General features: G+C 44.5%; 1 protein-coding gene across 8 annotated transcripts in view; it reads right to left on the bottom strand.

Annotated features, from left to right (window-relative positions):
• The window catches only part of ADCK1 (aarF domain containing kinase 1), an 81,864-nt gene that overhangs the window by 3,597 nt on the left and 55,259 nt on the right, over positions 1–23,008 (bottom strand). For 6 of the 8 annotated variants that reach the window (XM_074868512.1, XM_074868520.1, XM_074868513.1 and 3 more), the window contains 5 exons: positions 22,760–22,918; positions 17,862–18,020; positions 14,511–14,627; positions 3,166–3,315; positions 2,726–2,923 (listed from right to left, as the gene is read on the bottom strand). In XM_074868512.1, coding sequence (XP_074724613.1) covers positions 2,726–2,923; positions 3,166–3,315; positions 14,511–14,627; positions 17,862–18,020; positions 22,760–22,918 — 783 coding nt within the window. The remainder of the gene's footprint in view (positions 1–2,725; positions 2,924–3,165; positions 3,316–14,510; positions 14,628–17,861; positions 18,021–22,759; positions 22,919–23,008) is intronic. The other 2 variants (XM_074868517.1, XM_074868518.1) reach the window with 2 other exon arrangements.

Here is a 23,008-nt window from a genome sequence, read left to right as displayed (position 1 = left end):
TACCTCTTCCTACAGAGGCCATGACATGAATCAGCAAATCCAAACAAAAGTCCCTGGAACATCTGAAATGTCCAGAATCCAGCAGGACACATGTAGAGGCAGTAAATCACTTCTTACAGGAGGAGAGCTCCTTTGTGGGAAAGGGAAAGGACACCTTCTCTCCTCTGGAATGAGGGCTGGCCAGCCTATATTTCACGATATGGGATCTCACACTCACTCTTTGTGAACATCAGACTTATTATAAAGGAACAGACCTGCACAAATCGAGTGTGCCGGTCGTGATGGCCAAGAGATATATACAGCTCACACACCACCATGGTTGCTTTGCTGTTGACAAATATATCTTCGTGTCCTCCTGCCTCCACCAGTGAGCAAATACACAAACCTTCACCAAGAAGACACTTAGCTCTCCTAAATGTTAAATGTTTTGTTCCATTATTTGTTGGCAGAAAATTTCTCCCTGATTATCTCTTATCCTTTATCCTAGCCAGCATCGCTGCAGAGACTACTTTATTTTCCACACATACGTTTTCTTTTCTGTTTCTTTTCTATTTATTTTTAGCTCCAGCTGCTTGTCCACATCACAAAACAACCACATGATCTGTCATCAGAACTGTCATTTTATGTCAAGGGCAAAGCCTGTGCACAGAGGAAAAAATCAGCTATGCCACAGGACCTGAGAAAAGCCCCTTGGCTACAGTTGCTGAGGCTGCTGCAGGATGCAGCAAAACACAATAATAAAATCAGATGAGATGAGGTTAGCAGCCACCCTGAGCGGTCAGTTGCCTGGGGTTGGCTGAAGGCAGGAACAACTTCACCTATGGCAATTCTCACACATTTGCCTAGCCTGCTCCTAAAATTCTCCAGTGATGTGACTCAAAGCCTCCTCAGACCATCCACACCAGCGTTTCACTGGCCTTGTCATTACCCAATCTCCTTAGCTGAATTTAAACCCATTACTTCTTGTCCAGTTTGCGGCAGTCTTTAACAGATTTGAAAATCACTGTAACAACCCTTCTTGACCCACGCTCTTCTAGACTTTTTCTGCTCTAACTTGCTCAGACTTACCTCATGGGTTGCATCTGCTTGACCACCAGTCCTTGTAGCTTGCTGCTGGACTTGCCCCAGTTTCATCAAACCTTTCTCAAGACGCAGTGTCCCAGACTGGACACAGCACTACAGATAAGATTTTGTTTCAGAAGGGATGCTTCCTTGTCTCACAGGCTACTCTTGTGTTGATACATCCTCAAGCACAGTCTCTGGAGCTCTGTGCTGATGGTACTTGCCTACACAGAGCTTGGCTCTTGCTGCTGATAACAATCTTTCAAATTCACCTCTAAACTAAGGGCAAGCAGCAGCTCATTTCCTAATGCCACAGCAAATCTGCTCAGCTCCCCATTATCTGCTACAGGATTATTCAGTTTCAGCATTAATTGTGTCATGTAGGCAAAGACAACAGAGCTGGCTCCATACATGCAATTCAACTCAATGACAAAGTTCATTAGCCCACACAAGGCACCATGAGGCTGCAGTTACACCTCTGGCATAACCTTCACAAGCCAGTTTAGGATAAACTTTGCTTATTAGCTCAGATTCAACACTGGCCTTGTAGTACTGGAGCCAGTTCCATGTTGATTCACTTTGGTGCCTCTGAATTTTTTTCTGGAGCTACCAGGTCCAGAAATTGCCAGATCAAGCACAGATCTGCTAGACAGTCACTATATTATTTCTGATATGCAGAAAATTAACTCAGGTAGGAAACAATCAAATTACTGGGTGGGGGGGTCCATTACCCAAGGTATCTGACCTACTCATTGCTATGTATAATGGCAAGCCAGTGCAGCAAATTCTGCCACATCCATCAAAATGAAATGACAACACAAAGGAATTTCCAGAAGAGAATTTCACAGGACTATAACACTACTTAAATGAATTTCATCCTCTCGACTACAAATGCATGCAGATAAAAACAAACCATAGGATACAACCATCCTTCTGCCTACAGTCCATTGGCTGAAATCACATCATTATATGTTCATTCCTAAAAACAGCACAATTGGCAGGGGCTGCTACTATTCTTAAGGTGGTGTGTGTATGTCAGGAGTGTGAGGAGATGTGAGAAGGACCCCAGTATGTGTGGATAGGAAAGGGTGGAGTATGTAAGTGGCAATTTCCTAGATTTGTAGTGATTGAGCTGACAGGATCTGCAGTTAAGCAACCTTGACTCCAAGTTAATAGGGTTTCTGATTGGGTGGTAATTTCCAAGGGTTTTTAGGAGTTTGTATCAGTGCTGATAGTCATTTACATGAATAGTGATAATGCATTATCCTTCTCATGTCTTCCCACTAAGCCTTTATGTCTCCTCTACCTTAACCTATCCTCCTTGATGGTTCCCTGCACAGCTGCATTCAACACTTTTAAAAGAAAAGGCTGATCTACAAATGTTTCCCCTGCCAGAACTGGTGAACACTTAGCCATTAAAATATTACACAAAATTTAAGCAGCCCGTGACAAGTGAAACTGGGAAATTAAGTTCAGCCACTATAAACACATTGCAGAATGAGTCCTGGCTTTTTCTAGCTCAGCCATCAATGCAGAATTGGCTACAGAGCTGCCAGGGGTTGCCCAGCATCGCTGCAATATCAGTGGTGTAAATGGTTACAACAAAGAAAGGTACCCAAGGAGAAGGAAGGGCACATGATAGGGAAGGGCACACCAGACCTACCTCGCTGGCTGAGACTGGCGACCGGTCAATGCCCCTGTTGACAGACTCCCAGGATCTGGCAGTCAGCATGCAGGCGAAGAGAGGGTACAAATCCCCTGCCCCAAGCCGCCGGCTGTACTTCTGCACCCTCTTCATATCAGCCTTGATAAGGGCCTGCCAAAGGCGGCAGTAGTCCATGCGGAATGACTCGCTCAGCACCTGGGGAGGGAGACACAGCCCCCAGAAGTCCACGGAGGACAGGGAACTGCGGGGGGAAAGCCTTGTGCCCCTTAGCTGTGACCTATCCCCCATTTCAGAGCCAGGAAATATCCTTGGAAGGTTATGGGAGTAATAGGAAAAATAGGGGCTTAGGGGGGCAAGGTTGCAGCTGGGTGTGCTCTTTCAGCCTGACACCCACAGGCAGCCTCACAAGGCCCTTCAGGCCCCCCATAGCTACGTACCTGGTAGAGCCCATGGTCCAGGAGGATGATGTGGGCCTTGCCAGAGGCTGGGCATTTCTTCACTAGCACATTGCCTGGGTGTGGGTCACAGTGCACAAAGCCATTCACAAAGATCATTTCGCTGTAAAGCTTTCCCAGGTTGCGAGAGATCTGTGAGGAGACAGGAGATGGTCACACACTGCCACCCACAGCAGGGTGCCTGCTGGGGAGGGGAGGCAGCCCCCACGTGCCAACACTGTGGGGAACAAGGGTCTGGTACGTTTCAGTGTCCCCATGCAGAGCTCTTGCAGGTCCTCATGCTGACAAACACATAGGGTAGCTGCTGGCATCTATTGCAGGGTGACCCAGGACATTCACAGAAGGATCCATTCAGGGGGCACCATGAAGGTGTTTGCGGGGTCAGGGGTTATTTAAGAATACTTGCCTGGCATAAAAAAGAGAAAATACTTGTGGGTAAGAATGGGGTTTCTGGTAATGAGGAGGAAAGTGAAACATCAGATAGGAGCAGATAGGCATTCACAGGGAAGGCATGGAAAGAGCTGCTGGGGTGGGTGAGAGACTACTTGGAGGAAGACTCAGGTGTTTTTATCCATGGATGGCAGCAGGACCCAAAGGAGAACAGGTGGGAGGAGACTCAGCCTGTCCATCTGCTGACCAGAACGAACATGGGTTCCCTTTCCCCTTCCTCCATCACACTATTCCCCACTTCCCCCTCTCCTTTCCTCAGACTCCTGCTAATCTGATTTGTGATGTCTGTGAAAATGAAGCAGCACAGAAAGGTTGTTAAATCATCCTGTCACTGCTGTGTCCCTCCATGCCACTGATCCTTACCACCAAGAGATGTTATTAAAGCTAAGAACCTTGTAGGAGCAAGCAAAAATCCGCAGGGCCCGCGATCAGTCCCTCGCCATGCACTAACACAGCAGCCTCACCCTGACACCCCACTGCTGGCCCTCCCTGCCATCAGAGAGAGCATGGTGCTCCACAGCAGAGTGCTGAGCAAGCAATTAAAAGACAATCATTATAAATGATTCCAAGCATGTCCCCAGACACACAGTGTAAGCAGCAAACAGGCAGCTGTCCCCATAAGCAAAGGTGGTAGGAGAGGTAACGGGGATACTAATGACAGTTCGTCCTGCAGAAAACCAGACAGCCAGAGAAGGGCTTGCTTTACCCACCTCTGAAATGCAGCCACTTCTGAGTGCCCAAGTAACTACAAATGAGGAGAAAGAACAGGAACCTTTCTGGCAGCTCACCGACAGGCACAGCTGTGGGACCAGGTGGGACAACCCTCCATCCCCCAAGTGGGACCTGGAGCCACTGCTGAATCGTGGAGAATGTTGCCCGCATGCCGAATCACCCACACAGGTGGCATAGCACAGCCCTGTGGTCTCCTGTAGTGCAGCTCCCCTCATGCCACACAGGTGTTAATGTAAGTACTGAGGGGAATGGTGTCTCTCTTCTGAATCACCAGCAGAGATCACTGGAACAATAAAGTGACCCTTATAAGTCTACTAGATCAACAAGCTCTAAAATTGGATAGGACCAAAGTACCAGGTGCTGTGATCTCCTAGAGAGGCTGAGTAGCACTTGCTGACAGTCCAAGAATATGCCAGACAGTCTGTTTTAAGTCAGGCACTCATTCCCACAGCCTCCCAGGGACCTGTACACCACCAGGAATGGACTTGGACATCATGACTGATCATAGTATCAACCACGACACCTGTGCACACACTGAGTGAACCACATTTTGCCCTCTCTGCCTCAGCTGTTTGCCCTCCAGGAACCTGGAGGGCACAGAATTATTGAAGATGAGTGGGGACAATCTGAGGCACAACATGATGCCTCGTACCCATTAAACACAAGTCCAGACAGGGGCTGGCAGTTCTGCAAACCTGTTGGCTGGTCATGGCTAAAGCCTGGAAAGCTGTTAATTTGGGGCTGGAGTACAGGCTGCTTCAAAGAGAGCAGATTCTCCTTCTGTGCTGCAGTAATGGCATAGGTTGGGAAAGTCAAGCAGTGGAACAAGTTGCCCAGAAAGGTTGTGCAACCTCCATCCTTGGAGGTTTTGAAGACTTCACTGGATAACACCCTGACTAAGCTGGTCTGACCTCATAGCTGACCGTGTCTTAGTAAGAGGTTTGATAGGAGACCTCCTGCAGTCCCTTCCAATCTCAGATATCCTTAGGATCCTATAAAAACACATCTCATCAAGTTATCCATGCCACCCTCATAACAGGATCTTATGGTATGGCTATAGGCTCCAGGTGCAGGGAAGGTCTCCCCTCCTGAGCCACCGTCAGCAGACAGGTTACTAAACAGATCTGTGGTCATAGCCTTTTGCACCCCACGATGCAACACAAAAAAGGCTCAGGATTCATCTTCTCATGTCACCATGAAAACAGAGGGGTCACAGCCCTGTTCAGACCCACAGGCTGGGTCATGGGTACAAGACAATCTTCACTGCAAGATCCCCATCCTCTCTCCTTTCCCTTCTGTACTTATATTTACCTCTTCACCAGCATGCAACCTTGAGTATCTGCAGTAGTTAATTCAATGAAACTACACTTTATGGCTTCTTTAAGAAAGAGGAATGCATTCTGTATAATTTAGTTAGCATACAGAAGATACGTTACAGGGATTTATGATATAAGCATATAAACAGTCTTTACTTTTGAAAAAAAAATTACCCAGTATAAGAGATGGAGCTGTGCTGCACACTAAAGTATTTTCGCATATTTTTGCCTGTTGACATACCTCTAAAATAGGATAAAAAGTAAATTAAGATAGAAAGCACCAATACCATCAAATTCTAAACCAAAAAGGAAGAGTATATTTCTAGGGCTTAGAGTGTAGTATGTGAATAGCAACCTATAATTATAATTCAGACAAAGGAAGTTCATGTTTCTAAAGAAAAACTTTAGGAAAAAAACATGAAATCTTTATATACATTAATTCTCCAGGAGTGTGCCCCCATCACTATGGGCCTTTATTCCACCATTATTGAGAAGGTCACTGGATAAATAACGTATACAGAATTCACTTTGGAAGAATGCAGTGAGGTGAAATGAGAAAACAAACGCGTGAAAACCTCTACTCAGGAGAAGGGAGGAATTCAACATGCATTTAGGCTGTGTAAGACCTTGGGGTGAAGGTGCATCGCAAATTAGACAAAAGGTTGCAGTGATTTACAGAAGCAAAGACCAAAGTAAGCAAACAGGCATTTCGTTATGACACAGAGAGGTCATCATTCTCTTCCCTGTTTATCATCCAACACAATGAGGTCCTTATCATTACCGGGGTCCCCCAGTATTGTTTTGTTGCACATCGTAAAAAAATAATAATCACCCTTGGAATCCTGCATTCACTTCCAGACACCTCATTAAAAGAGAGATGCAGACTACACAGAGTGAGTTCAGAGAAAGCAAATAAATGAGCAAGACACAGGAGGAATTTACCTGGGAAAAGATTAAAAGAGCTGAAGATTCTTAAGTTGGCTAAGGAATGGCAGAGGAGGGCAGTCTACCGATGTTAGAAGGTTTGAATAGCAAGGAAGCAGAAGCACTTGTAGCAAGGGTGTAATCAAGAATGGCATAATTTAGGCACAACACCTAAGAAAAAAAAACTATGCTTAGTCAGCAAGCAGAGATGAGCTTGATATGTCAGGATGACACCAGACTCTGGCTCTGGCCAGAGGCATGTCATTGCCTATTGCCAGAGCTGTGTTATTGACTAAAAGAAGTTCAATTTGTCTGTCTGTGCCGCAGCAGAACATGATGACTACAGTCACCAAGTAAGCCTGTGGCCTCACCAGTCAACACAAATAGCAACCTGCCATTGCCACAGTACGTGACATGACCATGACACTGTGTCAGGCAAAGCACACATTTTCAGCCCAATTTTTTCATTTTGAAAAAACTGTAGCTGATGAATAAGCAGATTGAAGATGACAAATGGAGAGTCAGCAGCCTGAGCAAAAACAATGGCGTGACAGATATATGTATAACAGCTGGACTTGGAGTAACTTTTCACCAAACTAAGCACGTGGAGTTCATTTTATGTACTCAATATGACAAAGATGCTACGTGTCACAAACTATCCTACATGAATTACAAGCCAACACAGAAGAAAGTAAGAATGCAGTGCAGACATTAAGGATTGTTACTGTACAGTACCACATAGTCTCTCTATAAACTTGTCAAGCTCACTGGAAATAAGTATGACAGAAAGCATGACTTCAGAGGCTGTTCCAAAAATTTTCTCTAGATGGTCAGAATCTTTCTGCCTGATTTTAATGATGCCTAGTTTAAATAATGTCAGAAAATCCCAGCCTGATTTTAATGATGTCTAGTTTAAATAATTTCCTTAGCTAATGTAACCCTAGAGTTTAACTAGTTCCTTCCCTCTTCAGTATTTACTACTCCAGTGTGTTCACCAGTAAGATAATTATCAGCATAAATACAGCATAAATACTGCCCCATTTCTGCAGGATGCTCCCTTATCTGATGTGTCCTAGGAGTCAGCCTGCCTTTTACACAATCACACTGCACTGGAAACACACGCTTACCTTGTAACTGACTAATATCCCAAAGTTAATTCTAATATTTCACTTCCTTCTGATAAAATCCCAGCATATTTAAGAAACATTTCTTATTAGCTTTTAAGAGCATGGCTTTTCACTTGGTATTGCTCATTTTTATCCCTTTCTATCACTTCAGTCCTCAAGGCCACCAAGTGCTACTGTGGTTGTCCTCTACAATGACACAACCTCCCAACTTGGTGTCATCCACAACCTCCTTCACACAGTTCTGTTTGTGTCAAGGTCACCACTGAATTTATTAAGCAAGATCAGTTTGAAGAGCAAACCCCACAAAGCTCTGCTACAGTAATTACTCTCCGCCACTGACTCTATCAGTTTCTTACCTACTTTGCAATTTCCCTACTAATCCCCACTTTTTCTAGTTAACTGACTCATATCCAGTGTACCACATATTTTACCAAGTACACCTACTGTATTTTGGTCTTCTAATTCAAAGTATCACAAGCTGTAGCATACACAGCAGCAGTGATGTATTTTTTTCTTCTATACGTACACAGCTGCAACTGTTGGTGCCATCAGTTTTGAAAGCGTGTTACCTTCGCATGATTCACTAGGAGCTACTTTTGATTAACCCGTATTATATTCCCTCACATACAGCCCCATAGTAGCAAACTCCTGGGCACACACCAGCCCCTGTATGCAACTCTTCTCTTAACAAATCAGCACACCCAGCTGACAGAGCAATTTGAGAATAACAAAACACTGGAAAATCCATCACGAATTAGTATCTTTATAAAAACCAATACACAACAGTTAGCAAGAAACCTCTCAGAAAGGAAAGAATGAGTGCAAATTTGAGCCTATGAATAATCCTATGGTAAAAAGATGGCACACATATCATGTTCATGGGTAGCTGCAATGTAACAAACCAGCCTGGGTTACTTGAGGGAAAGTCACTGATACTTTCCTGGCCTTGTGAGGAAGCTGGAGTGGTGCTGGCTCAATGCCTCCAACTGACATGAAGAAGAAAGGCAAAGAAAAAAATCCTGTGACATGGTCCTGTAGAGCTGATCTCACTGTCTGCCCCTGATAAGTCCCAGATGAAACTGCCTGATCGGGCATCATCCCTTCCTGTCCCACCTCCATCTGTGACTGTCTCTTTAGATCAGGAGCAGATACTAGTCTCTGGCCTTAATTTGGCTGTAATATTTGCCAATTATTTTAAGAGATGGCGACACTAACTTCTATTGATCTCATTAAAAGTAAAGGTCGTTGTGCAGCTCATTTCTCAGGGCTCAATATTACCTCCTCAGGCCAAAATAATATCATTGATTTTGGAACCTTAATCGAAGGTTAATTGGATTGAAGAACGTATTGGGTTTTTGCTTTCTTTCGCTGTTGTTATTACAGCCATCATCTAAGGGTTTGCTTAATCCTGCTAGGACAATCCTACCCAATTAAACTGGTGTCAAATTAGCAAAGGGTGTGGATGGAGAATAGCCACATTTGGAGCCTGCTCTGAAATGGCTCTTGTCCATAGCAAATTAGGATGGTCATATACAAGAGATCCAGTTTCACACTCTGCCCTCTGTGATCCAGTTGTGAGGATCAAAACACAGTGCTCTGTAATGCAGTACTATCACTATGCACTGATCTAGCATCACAGCAAGGTGATGTCTGGACACACACGATGTCACTAAGATACAGGAACAGTTTTCAGGACTCCTGGAGTGTACTCCTAGCATGCCCCATACTCTCTGTTGGGGACTGAGGAAATTATTTTCCTGCTCAATGCCCCATCTTCCACAGCATTTAAGTGGGGAGAAATATTCTGACTCATCCGCCCAGGGAACCGAGGGACTAACTTGATAAATTTCTACAGATTCTCAAAAGGACACAGGTAGAGAAGATCAGTCGTTGTTTGTTTAATTGCTTCTTGCATCTTTGTCAGACCCAAAATGGCCATGCAGATCATTTTCCCTTGGCTTTAAATGTAGTCATATTCCCTTGGATTTAATGTAAAGCATCTTGATGAGACTTAAGCAATTGATTGACACTGATGCTTGAGACTGACTTTCAGTAAGAAATGGGTTTGTGTGTAATTTAACTCTTTTACCTGGTGTCTTTGTACAGTTCAGAAGCTGGAAATGCTGGAGGTCACTATCCTTGCTTACCAGTACCTTGTGAATTTTCATTAAGCTTCACAGAAGAGGAAATGTAGGAGAACCTGCAAGGAAACCTCTCCCCAGACTAAAGCAGCAGGTGCAAAGAGCAAGAATAGCCATCTTCCCCAGAAACAGTGTTCTTCTCCATGCTCCATTTCATCTAACACTTAAGTGTTATAAGCACAAATACTTGAGAGGCTTCCACACTTGCGCTGACAATGGGATCCCACCCTGGGAAATCCCACATAAATTTTAGCAGCTACAACGCAGCAGCTCCTGACTCTTGGTGGAAGGGTAAATCCCACACTGAAAGCATATTTCGAGTTGCAAAGCTGTCAACTATGAGAAGGTAGCTGTGCTCTTTATTGAGCTAAGAGATACTGTTCCAGTGCAGAACCCATTTAGTAACAGAAGGAAGCAAAAAGCCATAGTAGGATGAGGTGACAGATGGCAATAATTGTGCACAATAGCTCATCTTAAGTACGTTAGCTGTTTGCTTTCACTTCTCAGCTGGACAAAACACTTTCCTGACTTCTGAATCATCCACAGCTCATGACCAGGCTCTTAGTGAGCTGAAGTACATGGCATCATTTCCTTTCCCTGACTCAAGTCCAAGCCAGGGTGATCACAGAAGACTCTCCACTTGGCTACCTGAGCTGGCTGGTTAGTTGGAGGCAATACAGCACATGTCATGAGTGCATCTGTAAACTCCACAGCTCCCACAGCCTGCTGATCAGCAGTCTCTGCAGAGACAGGCAAAGCATCCACAAGGAGGGACAGGGAGGACCCGTGCAGCAGAACCACAGATAATGTTAAGATTTGTATAGAGACAAGGTCTCTCTAAATGAATCGGGTAAAATCAGAATGGGTGCAAAAGGAGCATTTGTGCCATTTGGGATCTTCTTTAAAAGTCCATGCTTTAAGTAGCCTTGCTATCCTTCCTTCCCTCCTGCATACAGTATGCTACAAAGGTCTTGAGAGCCCCTCAGTCTATTTTTCCTCCCTTCCCTGCTCTATCCACCTCTTCAAAACATATCTTCTCAACCAAGACTGTAAATACTCTTGTGTCTTGAAACAGGAACAGCCCCGTTTCCAGGTGGCCTCCTTCTTAACCCTGCCACCACCTGGTCTTCCCTCAAAAATTTATGCCAGCTCATTTCTTGGTAACTCCCCTCTTCAGACTTCCCTCCCACTGTCAATATCCTAGCTGAATGCTCACCCTCAGCTACACTTGCACATGAATAAGTAACTCTTCCACAGGCAGATATTTCAGTGTTTGCACTTGTCTTTAGAAATCAAAGCCTTCTCTGATTAAATGCCATTACAATCTAGCGCTTGCACGGATCCAGAGAGATTAATGTGCTTTTGGGCAGCTTTAATGATAATCCTGCTACAGACGGTATTAAGTAAATGTCAGTAACCTGGTTTGAAGGGAGCTTTCACCTCAGGGATCCTTTCCATTTAGAGGAGAGAGGCTCAGCTTGCTTTTCAAGGCTGCATTGTCACATGAGAGAAATCCTGCTTAGTGAAGACTGCTCTTCCTCCGCCCAGTAAAACAAAAAGAGTAAGATGATAGAGGGCTTGATAGATAAATAGATTGAGGTGATTTGTAGGGAGCTAATACATGTCTCGAAAGCCAGAACTGCTGTATATTATAAGCCATGTCATAGTTTTGAAACCTGGGTTGCCACCCCTCCTCACGCTCCTTTCAGTGTCTGCTGACTTTTGCTCATTTCACCACCATGCCATGCAATTCTTTTACCCAGGGCATCAACAGCAGCAGCTGATAATAGACCTTGGTCATATTTGTCCCCATCTGCTGCACCTTGCCACAGGAGAAGTCTGGGGTGTGCCTCATCTTAATGTGGACATAATAACAGATCTTGTTCCCCATCATGTGATTCTGACAGGCTTGGTATTCCCTCCTTTCTACTGTTGTTTTATTGGCAATCAGTAAAAGTTAATCATTAATTTCAGGGTGTGGGGAGAGAAAAGGAAGAAAGAACAGCTCATCGCAGGCACTGAGATGAAACTCAGTCCTACCGCTGAGCTGAGCAACATCTTATACCTGACAGATTGCCAGAAACCTCTGAGGCTTATACTTCGCAATAGTGGAAGTCTGTTGACAATTTTTTTTAAATTACATCTTAGCTATCATTTACAGACCAGCTCGGAATCAGCAAAATATGTAGTTTCATTGCTGCACAGAACCTATTGTGCCAGGACATCAGAAAACAACCTTCCCAAAGGCACAGACGAACAAAAAAATGAGCTGAATTTTCACCCTAAATCTCTCCTATCACAAGCAAAAGCCTCTGCAAGTTAGAAAAACTGAAATTAGCTGCTTCTCTATTGTGGCACACACTGGCAGCAAAATATCCCACTGAAAGGCTGAAGTCATTGAATTTTCCACTCTGACTTGCTGGAGAAAGCTATGGAAGATTGCAAAGAATGTTTTTTCCTGGGCTTCTCCAGACAACTTTGCTATCTCCAGCAGTTTGAGAAAATTCAAAGAAGCAACCCAAGTCCCAGGGAGCTACACTATGCTAGCTACCTCAATCTCAGAATGCATCTGCTGTCCAAGAACTGTGAGGAAGCCCAGCTCAAAATCTGAATGTACATATTGCTCAAGAGTCCTCCTGTTAATACATCAAAACAAGCCTTTCTGACTATTTCAAGACTTGAGGAATATTCACTGTTGTATTGAGCACTGGGGGCTAGATTTGACCTCTGCCTTTATAGCAGAAGGATAGCATAAACTCGTTCAAAGAACTCTCACTTTTGACCAGTTGACTTGTCCAGGAATGGATCTGACTGCATCCGCCATGGACAAGGTTTTTTAAAATCTCTCTTGATAGTAAAGTCCATGAGTCCATGTTTTCAAGAGTCACACTATGGTGCTCTCTGCAGACCAGATACATCACTAAGGCACCTACCTTGGTAAATACAAAGAAAGATCATCAGCACGAAACAGACACAGAGAAGGAATTATGTCTACCTCTGATCAGCTGACAACGACCTCTGTGATGCCTTGATGAGAGGGAGGAGAAAAAACAGTGACCCAAATACTCCAAATTCTTACTGATGGAGATGTGAGAGACTGCACTATCTATGGGTGAGGTTGTATTCATTTAAGAAGTCCCTTGAGTGAAAATGGACCAGACATCTTGTAGGGAAGAGAGCATCATTCACTATTACCCATTGTCCTTGGCTTGTTTGTCACAGTTACAATGGAAAGATAGTCTCAAAATCTACTTTAACCTTAGACCTTCCTGTATTTCAGTGGAGAAACACATGAAAAGGTGCCTGTCTTTCTGTCTGCAGAGGTTACTAGAAAATATCTCATTGACTCCTATGGGGTGCAAGAGCAGAGGAAGAGGCAAAGAGAAACAGGCAGAGAAACAGTCAGGTTACTCAGTCCTCCCCCTGTAATTTGGTTGAGCTCTTCAGGCAGAGAAAAAGCTGCATGCTGACTTAGGGAGGCAGCTGAGAAAATACAGTTAACATTCTCTCCTTGTGGGGCACACCAAACTCACATTTCCCCTCCCATGAGAGGTTTTTGGCATGTCTCTAACTGATGCCACATGAACTTTGCCATGGATAGAAAGGGAGGAGAGAGGAGGAAGAGCAGAGAGAGAGGAAGCGTTCAGATTTCAGAGGTAAGTGGATGGACAGATTAAGTACAATTGATTTTATGCTGTAGCTCTTTGATAGCCAGTCAACCAAGTGCAGCTTTGAGGCTCATCGATAGGGCACAATGGGAAAGGCAAGTAGTAGTGCCTTAATCACCACTCACTGACTGGGAGGGGTGGCTTGACACACTGTCCAATGGCTCAAAACCCTTTTCCCCAGCATCTTCTCAGCCCCTCTGGGAAGTAATACCTCCTTTTCCTCAAGAATCTCTCAGCCACAGAGAGTCCAAAGTGCTCTCCCGACTTCATGCCACACATACAAACTACTTCACTCACTGGGGAAATGTAGCCTCTCTGTAGGGATGAAATCTGGCAGCTGTTTAATGAAGGACTGCAAAACTACACATTAATGTAGGACCAGGAAGCAAAGAAGAAAACCAATGCATCCGGAAGAAAGAGGGAGATTTTGGAAAGCAGAAGAAAACAACCAATGTCAGAATATTATGCAAAGCACCATGGCTGAGGCTCCAGCACTCTAATAACTGTGATCATGTAAGATCTATGATTTATATCTCCTGCCTAAGGTGATAGCTGCTGGGATATAAAAGCTACATCCCATGCATTTGTCCAGGAGAAAAATAATGCAGAAGAAAGAGAGGGAAAGAAGAGAGACAAAAAGAATCAGAAGTTGAAGTCGTTCCTTTAGGATAACAGGAACAAACCATGAACGTACGTAATACAAGATCACGGTCATCTTTCACTATCTTCTTCTTGAAGATCTCTCTAGCTGTGCAGCCTATAGGAAAGTGTTCCCCAAAAGAAGTTATGTACTCTTCCCAGAAGCACAAGAACTGAGATGTCTCAGACTGATTGCTCTGTTCACATCTGTATGTACTCCCTTTTCTGTCCCCTCCTGTCCTGTCAGCCTTCATTTTGCATCAACGTCAGTTGATGTCAACAGTTTTGCTTTGCCCACCACACCCAATTCAGAGATGGCTGACAAACTACCTCATTGACATTGATGCCATTCCTCTCCATGTAGGCCCTGTCGTTCACCTGTCCCCCTTCCATAAACTCCATGAGAAGGACGCGCCTTGTTGAGAGCTCCCAGTAGATCCTGGGGACCTGAAACAGGAACAGATGGGTTAGGTCAAACAACAGGCTGGGAAAGCAAGGAGAATGTATCACATGCAACCCAGAAAAGGAGTAAAAGGAAGAGACTAAAGTGAGGACTTGGTTTTTTTCTGAGCACAAGGGAGGTAAATCCATCTACTGGCCTCCTCCCCAGAACAGCAGCAACGTGGGCAAGGACAAGACACCAATTCAATGGCAGCAGGATCTGCCCTCGTGAAACATTTCTAGCCATGCTCTACAAGATTTTGACCACCTCCCACTCCCACTAATGTCTGAGAGCTTTCTTATCTGCTCTGCAGCTCCTCTAGCTGGGCTGTTTAACTAGTACGTATTGCAAGTTTCTGAATCATCCACTCAGCTCCTTTAGACAGGAACTATATCTTGTTTGCTACATGCAGGGCCCACTTATGCAGCTCTAAAAATGATAAGCCATCGTCATAAATTGTATCTCCACAGTGTCCCTTGGAACACAAACGTCTTTGAGCTGACAAACCCTGCATACTTAGGCCATCTGCAATTGAACTGGGAGAAAAATCAAGTGTCACAAATAAGGGGCTTGTCACAGAAACCCTGGGAGACCCTTAACTATCTTGTTGCCAAAGTGACACAGTAACAAGTGTAAAATGTCAAAGCACTTTTCATTCAATCTGCAGTAAATCAAGCTGAATGAGGTACCAGTAAGAGGCCTGGTGTCACCCAGGGAGGCAGTGACGCAGGCATCACTCAGGCTGGCTCCCCTTTTCCAGCCTCTCTCTCCAGCAAAATTCTTCCCATGCTGAAGTCCCTACTGTTAAGAGTCCTTTTGCTGAAGTTCCCTTTGGATATTCCTCACATCACTGTGCTGACCAATCTCCCAAGCTGTCCAGATTTGCTTTTGCACATGGATGAAGCCACATAGGTACATTTTACCAAAGATATAAGGGATCTCCACCCTTTCCCATTACTGTGCCCCAATACAGAGATACACATTGTGGATCCTGTAAAGAGAGAGACAGCTGTGTGGCCCCCTCTCCTCACCTGCCTGCCTCAGCCATGGACTCAGGACTCACACACTGCAAGCATCCAGCAGGACCACAGGAAGAGGTAAGAGGTGTCATCCATCTAGGGTGACCAGGGGAACCAGCCAGGCCACTGTAGCTCATCGTAACTCCTGAACAAGCAGCATTTGTTTTATGCTTTGCTTGTAACTACTGACAGTGTCTCAGTCCTTCACTATCTGCCTCCCCCCACTGTTCCTGTCCTAGAGAGACCATTTCCCCAGGGTCACTCACTTCTACCTTACCATGTGCATGCCGCTTTAGATCAAAGACTCCTTTGCTGAGCAATTCCAGTGTCCCTCAGACCCACCACTCAACCCTCCTGGCACACTTTGCATGTTAACCTTGTGTAGACTTTGACGTCAGAGATCCATTAGGGGCAAGGGAATCCACTTGCAGTCTTGTCAGCTTATCTGGATGTCCATTCTTTGCAGTTAGATTGGTGAGGAAGTAAACCAACTCCGAAACTAACAGTTTCCCAGCCCATCTAGCTCACTGATCCCTGATGCCTTAGATCATTTAGGATGACACTCATTCTTGTCTCAAAATTTAGAGGGGGAAGTCAGTGGGCTTGTAAAGCACTATCCATGCTCTCAGAGATGCCTCGCTCACTCATAGCCAAATTCTTCAGTGATTTTTTTAATTACTCACAGATGTTTGGCTGTAATGCTAGTGCATGGAAACAATTTATCTCTGGCTTTAAAAGCTCAAACAGGTTCACAGCACAAAACCTACTTCTGAGCTTTCCAGCATGTTTAGGAAAATTAATGATACAGGAGCCCAATTCTTCTGTTGCCTTTGGGTGATGAACACGTCTCTGAATTGGCAGGTCAGACAGGAGGATCCATTATTTAGCCATCTCAAGCCATTTGTTATTGTTACACATATTGATATCATGATAGCTCCTTAACCCAGCAAGGAGGTGATTGGCCGTCTCCATGGGGATTTACTTCACAGTATCCTAGTTACAGCTGCAACGGATACAGCTCTCCAAGGTGCATCACTTCTGATAAGTGCCCACTCAGCAAAATCATTGGCCTTTGGCCTTCTGTTGCCCTGGTGGCTTTTAGCTGTCTGTGTCTATGGGAAGGCCACTGCTGCCACTGGGCTCCAAAAGAACAGCCTCAAACCTGGAGCCAGGTGACAAGGAATTATAGCCCTTGCATGAAGAAAGCAAGTTAAAAATGGCTGCATCGGCCTGTAAAGTCTAACAAAAACTCACTTCATTTCAGACATCTGTCACTTCCATCTTGGGACTTCTGCATAAACAGGAGGTGAAAACCTCATTTTGATGTGCATATGCAGGAAGGTCCAAAGGAGGGTGCATTGTTTGCTGCCTTTGTGTATGTGCAAATGCAGTTATGTGACTGTGCACACAGCACTATGTGTGCTTGACCATACTGGTGTATTCCAGAATGCACACAGTGGAGGCTTGTACCTCTTGTATGTCAGCAAAAGATTTGTGCACGTTCAAGTTTGAAGATGTGAGCTTATGTCTTTCCAAGAATGAGATGTGTACACGTCTGGTTGTACCTGAGACATTTGTTAGTGACTTTAGTCAGTGCGTAGCAGGGAAGGTGGGTAAGAGTGTAAGTGGGGAAGAGCCCAGTATGGGTGCTGTTGAGTTTGTGTATGAAGGTAACATGAATGCATTAGCTGTGGATGTGTATGAAGGATGTATGCTCAGTTCCAGAGTGAGAACGTGGTTTTTTGCAGGAGGAAGGATTCATGCGAACACATTTCCTCCTGAGATACAGTGTTCCCAGTCCTATTTGACATCATCAGCTTCAGTCTAGCTTTTCTGGTTTATGTTCATTTCTTGCCCTCAGTGGAGATCATGCCCAGGAAAGGGTACCATCTGATGGCTCAGCAAAGAATGGCAAATTCACAGGTCTCTGGACAAGTTCTGAAACAGTGTATGGAAAATAAGGAGCAGGCTCCAGAGACTGCCGGCCCCAAGCCACTGCTCATCCAATATATGGTGCCTACAGTAGGAAACAGACAAGGAGGAAGCATGTCTCAGAGCAATTTCTGGTCCGTACCAGCATAGCAGTCTAGGATGAACAACACAGAGGGACTGAACTCCATTATCCCTCTGTATGCTTCCTCCAGGTGGTGAATGAGGTGCACAAGATGCATAAAGTGAGACTATTAATGCACATACATACATAGAAATGTGTTCCCTCACCTTCAGGAAGTCAAAGTTCTTGAGCATATGAGCAACCTTCTCAGCATTTCTGCCTTCATTGAGAAAATCCAGCTCCAAGGGCAGATTCTTCTTAGCTTCTTCCACCAGCCACATGAACTCAAAATCTGGAAAGATCTGCTTCACAACCAAGAGAAGAACCTGAGAACAAGGAAACAATCAGCTGCATCCTGGCTCCAAAGCCACACAGCTGCACACAGTGCTAGTTTAATAGGATCATTCCATGTAACTCTCAGATAAAAAAACCCAACCTGCACCCCAAGTGCTTGTAGGATTCCTGCAGTATCATAACACAACACATAGTGTCATGCCTTGGTCATGCAATACAAATTTTGGCTTGCCCTTCCACACAGGCACATCTAGGAGTTAAATGGTGGCACAGACATCAAAGGGAGCCCGGCTGCCTGCCGCCTAGAAGTAGGAGAACAAAGCCCTGGAGAAGAGACCACTCGGCCAGATCTTGCCAAGGGCATGGCCCAGGAGCGACTCTCTTCTGAGTCCTATAATTCTACAAATCACTGTTTGGCTTCATTCGAACAGCCCTTAAATAATGCAAAAAGGAAGATCTAAAATAAGACTTGTCACCTCTATGCTACTTCTTCCACTGCTGAGAAACAATTTTGTTAGCACAGGAAATCCACTGGGCAGCTTGGAGAAGACAGTGGAGTCTGGATACAGGTAGTACACTACAGATCTTTAAAGGACACTTTTGGTGGGGGTCAGAGGGTGTGTTGCTCCTCAGTGTCAGTCACAACCATCCTCAGCAATGCTGATGTGGTATTTTCTAAATATTATATGTCTACTACTTGGCATCCTCTTCTGCTAAAAGGGATTAGGTATTCAGCGGCACAGGGCCTTGAAAAGCCCTGCCAAAAAGTTCCTGGAAATGTTTGCTTAAAGCAACATTTAAGGGGTGATGGGCAGCCCTTCCTGAAGAAAATCAAGATTATGCAATTGGATGGCATAATCAAAGCTGCACAGCAGCCAAGCATGCTTTCTGTTCAAATGAAAGGCCAGTTTCTCAGCCAGTGTCACAAATTTACACAAGCTGACAATTTGGACCACATCGTAAGGAAAATAATTTGTTTGGCTTTTTTTAACTACTTGAGTCATAAAGCAAGAATAAAACATTAAAATGCCATCCACTTCACTGTCGTTATCTTACTTGTTCCATACCTAAAATGAAAACAGACTTGTCGGTGTGTGTTCCCTGACAGTTTCCCTTTCTAGATCTCCACTGTTAAGGTGGGAATTCCTGCACTGCAGGAGGAACATTTAAAGCACACACAGAAAACTGCTATCATTGACATGTATGACAAAAAATAAATCTATGCACCATCACTGCTCCTGTTCTGCTGTGTGAGAACGTTTGTTTTCCACCCGTGTCTCTACTTCTCTCATCTGAATGTCAGCTCCAAACTCAATGTTCCTTTAAAAATGTAATCACCAGGTTCCAGACACTACTGAATGATTTTTCTACTGTTATATCTAGAGGCATAAATGCTTTCAAATTTATGTCACCCAAACGAAATGTAACCAGCAGTCTTCATGAACATGTACATAAAACTTTATAGGGGCTGCAGGATTATTTCATTGGTGCCTGATGTGAGAAAATTCATGCATTGTTTTTTGCTTTCTTTAAATGCTCTTCTCAATCAATTTGCCCACTTCACCATCAGCAGGGACATACTTAAGTATTTGGCTTGTCCATTTTCTGACATCTGTCTAACGTATTGTCTTGAAATAAGTATTGATATAAGAAGAGCAGTGAGGTATCTCTCTCTGGATTTATCAGATGCTGTACTGATTTTTAAGGAGTCAGCACTGATGCTACGAAACCTCAAGTGAATTTAGGAATTTTCCATCTAGCTTTTCCCATTCAGATTCCTTCCCATCAGTCTCTAAATAAGACCATCTCCATCAATATTTAAACCAACCTCCTATCTAGCTGCAACGCCTGTCTGATTCTTAAAGGACCAGTACTTCAGTGCACATAATCTAGCTTTCAGTGCAGCCTACACAAAAATAGCCCCACACAGGATATGATGATGCATGTAAGCCAACACTCCAAAACAGACCCTTTAAAAACAAGACTGCATGTGTCATATTGTGAGCTACTTCCCCATAGCTGTGTGTACACAACAGATCTCAAGGATGACAAACTAGACTGTCTCTAGAGGAAGGACAATACTAAATTGCCAAGAGGAAATACACTGGTTTAGTTTCAAGTTTCCCAGAAGGATTAGTCTAAAACCAGAGAAGACAGGAATCATTCTAAAATTGTTTGAATGTCTCTTTCCTGTAAAATCAGCAATCACAGCAACATAGTGTGAGGGGGGATTTCTTCTGTAATATGCACTGTTAAAAGGGCAAATATCCCAAGGTGGATCTAGGTCTTGGCTCATTCATACACAATTCTCTTACTGCCCTGGCCTTACAGTCTTTCATTACCTGCTCACCCTTCTTCCTTGACTACTTAGTTTCTCCCATCCTGTCCTGGGCAGGAGTGAAGGATGCCATAAGCCCCCTGAGAACTGCTATGCATGTGATGACTCACAAAAGCAAACTCATCAGGCAGTCCACTACATGCAGTCCTGGAGTGAACCTGAATCAAATCCAAATCTACAGCTGGACCCAGAGCCAATTCAAACAGTCCTCTGTTCTCAAACCAGCACTAAAACAGACATATCCCATCTTACTGGGATATCTTTACTGAACTCCAAAGTTTCTTCTACTATGAGTTCAAAATAAGTATCAGCTGAAAACTGATGTGCTGCAGCTGGAAGTAACTGTGCTTCTTTAGAGACTAGCCAGAATTGGTCAAAGCAGGGTATTTTAGCTGCCTAAAGAATCTTCAGTTATCATAGAATCATAGGATCATAGAATGGTTTGAGTTGGAAGGGACCTTAAAGATCATCTAGTTCCAACCCCCCTGCCATGGGCAGGGACACCAACGAGTGGCCCCTCTGTCAAATCCATGTCTCTCCAATGTAGAGACAAGGATGTCACGCAGGAGAGCGTCAAAAGCTTTGCTCAAGTCCAGGTAGATGATGTCAGTTGCTCTTCCCTTATCCACCAATGCTGTAACCCCATCATAGAAGGCCACCAAATCTGTCAGACATGATTTGCCCTTAGTGAAGCCATGTTGGCTGTCACCAATCACCTCCTGATTTTCCATGTGCCCTAGCATAGTTTCCAGGAGGATCCGCTCCACGATCTTGCCAGGCACAGAGGTGAGACTGACCAGCATATAGTTCCTTGGGTCTTCTTTATTTCCCTTTTTAAAAATGGGGATTATGTTTCCCCTTTTCCAGTCAGCAGGAACTTCATCAGACTGCCTCAGCTTCTCAAATATGATGAACAGTGGCTTAGCCACTTCATCTGCCAGTTCCCTCAGGACCTGTGGATGCATCTTGTCAGATGCCATGGACTTGTGCACCTTCAGATTCCTTAGATGTTCTCAAACCTGATCTTCTCCTATAGTGGGCGGTTCTTCATTCTCCCAGTTCCTGCCTTTGCCTTCTGTGTCTTGGGAGGTCTGGCTGGAGCCCTTGTCGGTGAAGACTGACACAAAAAAGTCATTGAGTACCTCAGCCTTCTCCATATCCCGGGTAACCAGGTCTCCCGTTTCCTTCCAGAGAGGGCCCCCATTTTCCCTAGTCTTCCTTTTATCACAAACATACCTGTAAAAGCTTTTTTTGTTGCCCTTGACGTCCAGGGCCAGATTTAATTCTATCAGGGCTTTGGCTTTCCTAACCTGATCCATGGCTACACGGACAGTTTTTCTGTATTCCTCCCAAGCTACCTGTCCTTCCTTTCACCCTCTGTTATGTGCTCCTCTAAGAGGATGCTGTCAGGATCCTTGATTCCTGATCTCCTGTGATAGAGAACTGTGTGTCATTGCATCAGCAATACCCTCTAAACACTTATCAGACCCACTCAGCTTAACCTTCCCCTCTTTAGTCCCATGGACATACCTGTCTGCCAAAGGATGTGCACATTACTGTACTATACATACAGATATATGCTTATTAGGAAAGCTAAAAGCTTTAGTGTTACCATTTACAGACCTAATCCAGCCTGTCCCCTCCACCTCAACCCCTTTCCCGTTCCCTATCATACTGCTGGCATCTGTGACTATTGCAATGCAGTGCGGTGCCACAGCTTTGCTCCAGTTCCTCTCTTCAATGGGCTAGACTTAGAAGTTTGGGAGAAGCTACAGCACTGCACACTGGGAACATGAGTGGTACTCACCGCTCAGGAGAGGAACAGGAGACAGGCACTGAAACATTTTTCCTAGCTGAATCCCTCATTTGTGTGTCTGTCCCTGTTAGGTGACCCCCTCCATATTTCAGTGTTTTTGTTTCCAGCATGAATCAGCTCAGCATTAAGGAGCTGATCAAGAAACAAAATCAAATCACAGCAGTCTCAGCCACTGTTGAATCCACACTGAAATTTAACTGAAAAAAACCATTCTAATCATGGAGAAAGATTTTTCCTTGTCCACACAGCACTGACTGCAAGGGGAACTGGAACCAGTTTTATCAACCAGTTAATGGGCACACAGGGTGAAGAGAGACTTCAGGACTCACTCTCTAGTTCTTAAATCTCATATGGACTTACTCTAATGTCATTCATGTTTACCCATCTTCTCGTTCTGCCCTCCTTCACTCTTACCCTCTTGTTAAGTCTCTCCATCCACACAATCACCCGCACTGCACCAACTTTCTGTATTATTCCCGTAAGACAACATTTATCTCTGTGGAGGTTTCAAAGCTACAGGATGGTGGTATTATACCTGCTTACACCATGAGTGAATGTGGCCCCCACATGTTTCAATAGCAATTGTTTTGTAAGTCCAAGACAACAGGTAGTTTTACCTCCATAAGCAAAATATCCTTGGAGCTCTGAGCTTGGACCTTTGGGTGCTGGATTTTCACTGCCACCGTTGTCCCATCCTGCAGCACTGCCTTGTGCACCTGGGCTAGTGACGCTGCTCCCAAGGGAGTGTCCTCAAAACTGACAAAGAGCTCTTTTATCTGCCGGGAGAAGAGAAAGAGGCAACAGTTTAGGGTGCCAGAGACTATCCTTGCCCACAGGCCAGAAGACAGCGTGTACCAAAGTTGTGC

The sequence above is a fragment of the Strix uralensis genome, chromosome 4 (genome assembly GCF_047716275.1).
Source record: "Strix uralensis isolate ZFMK-TIS-50842 chromosome 4, bStrUra1, whole genome shotgun sequence".
Lineage (NCBI taxonomy): Eukaryota > Metazoa > Chordata > Aves > Strigiformes > Strigidae > Strix > Strix uralensis.
This window is presented reverse-complemented; position numbering and strand designations above follow the sequence as displayed.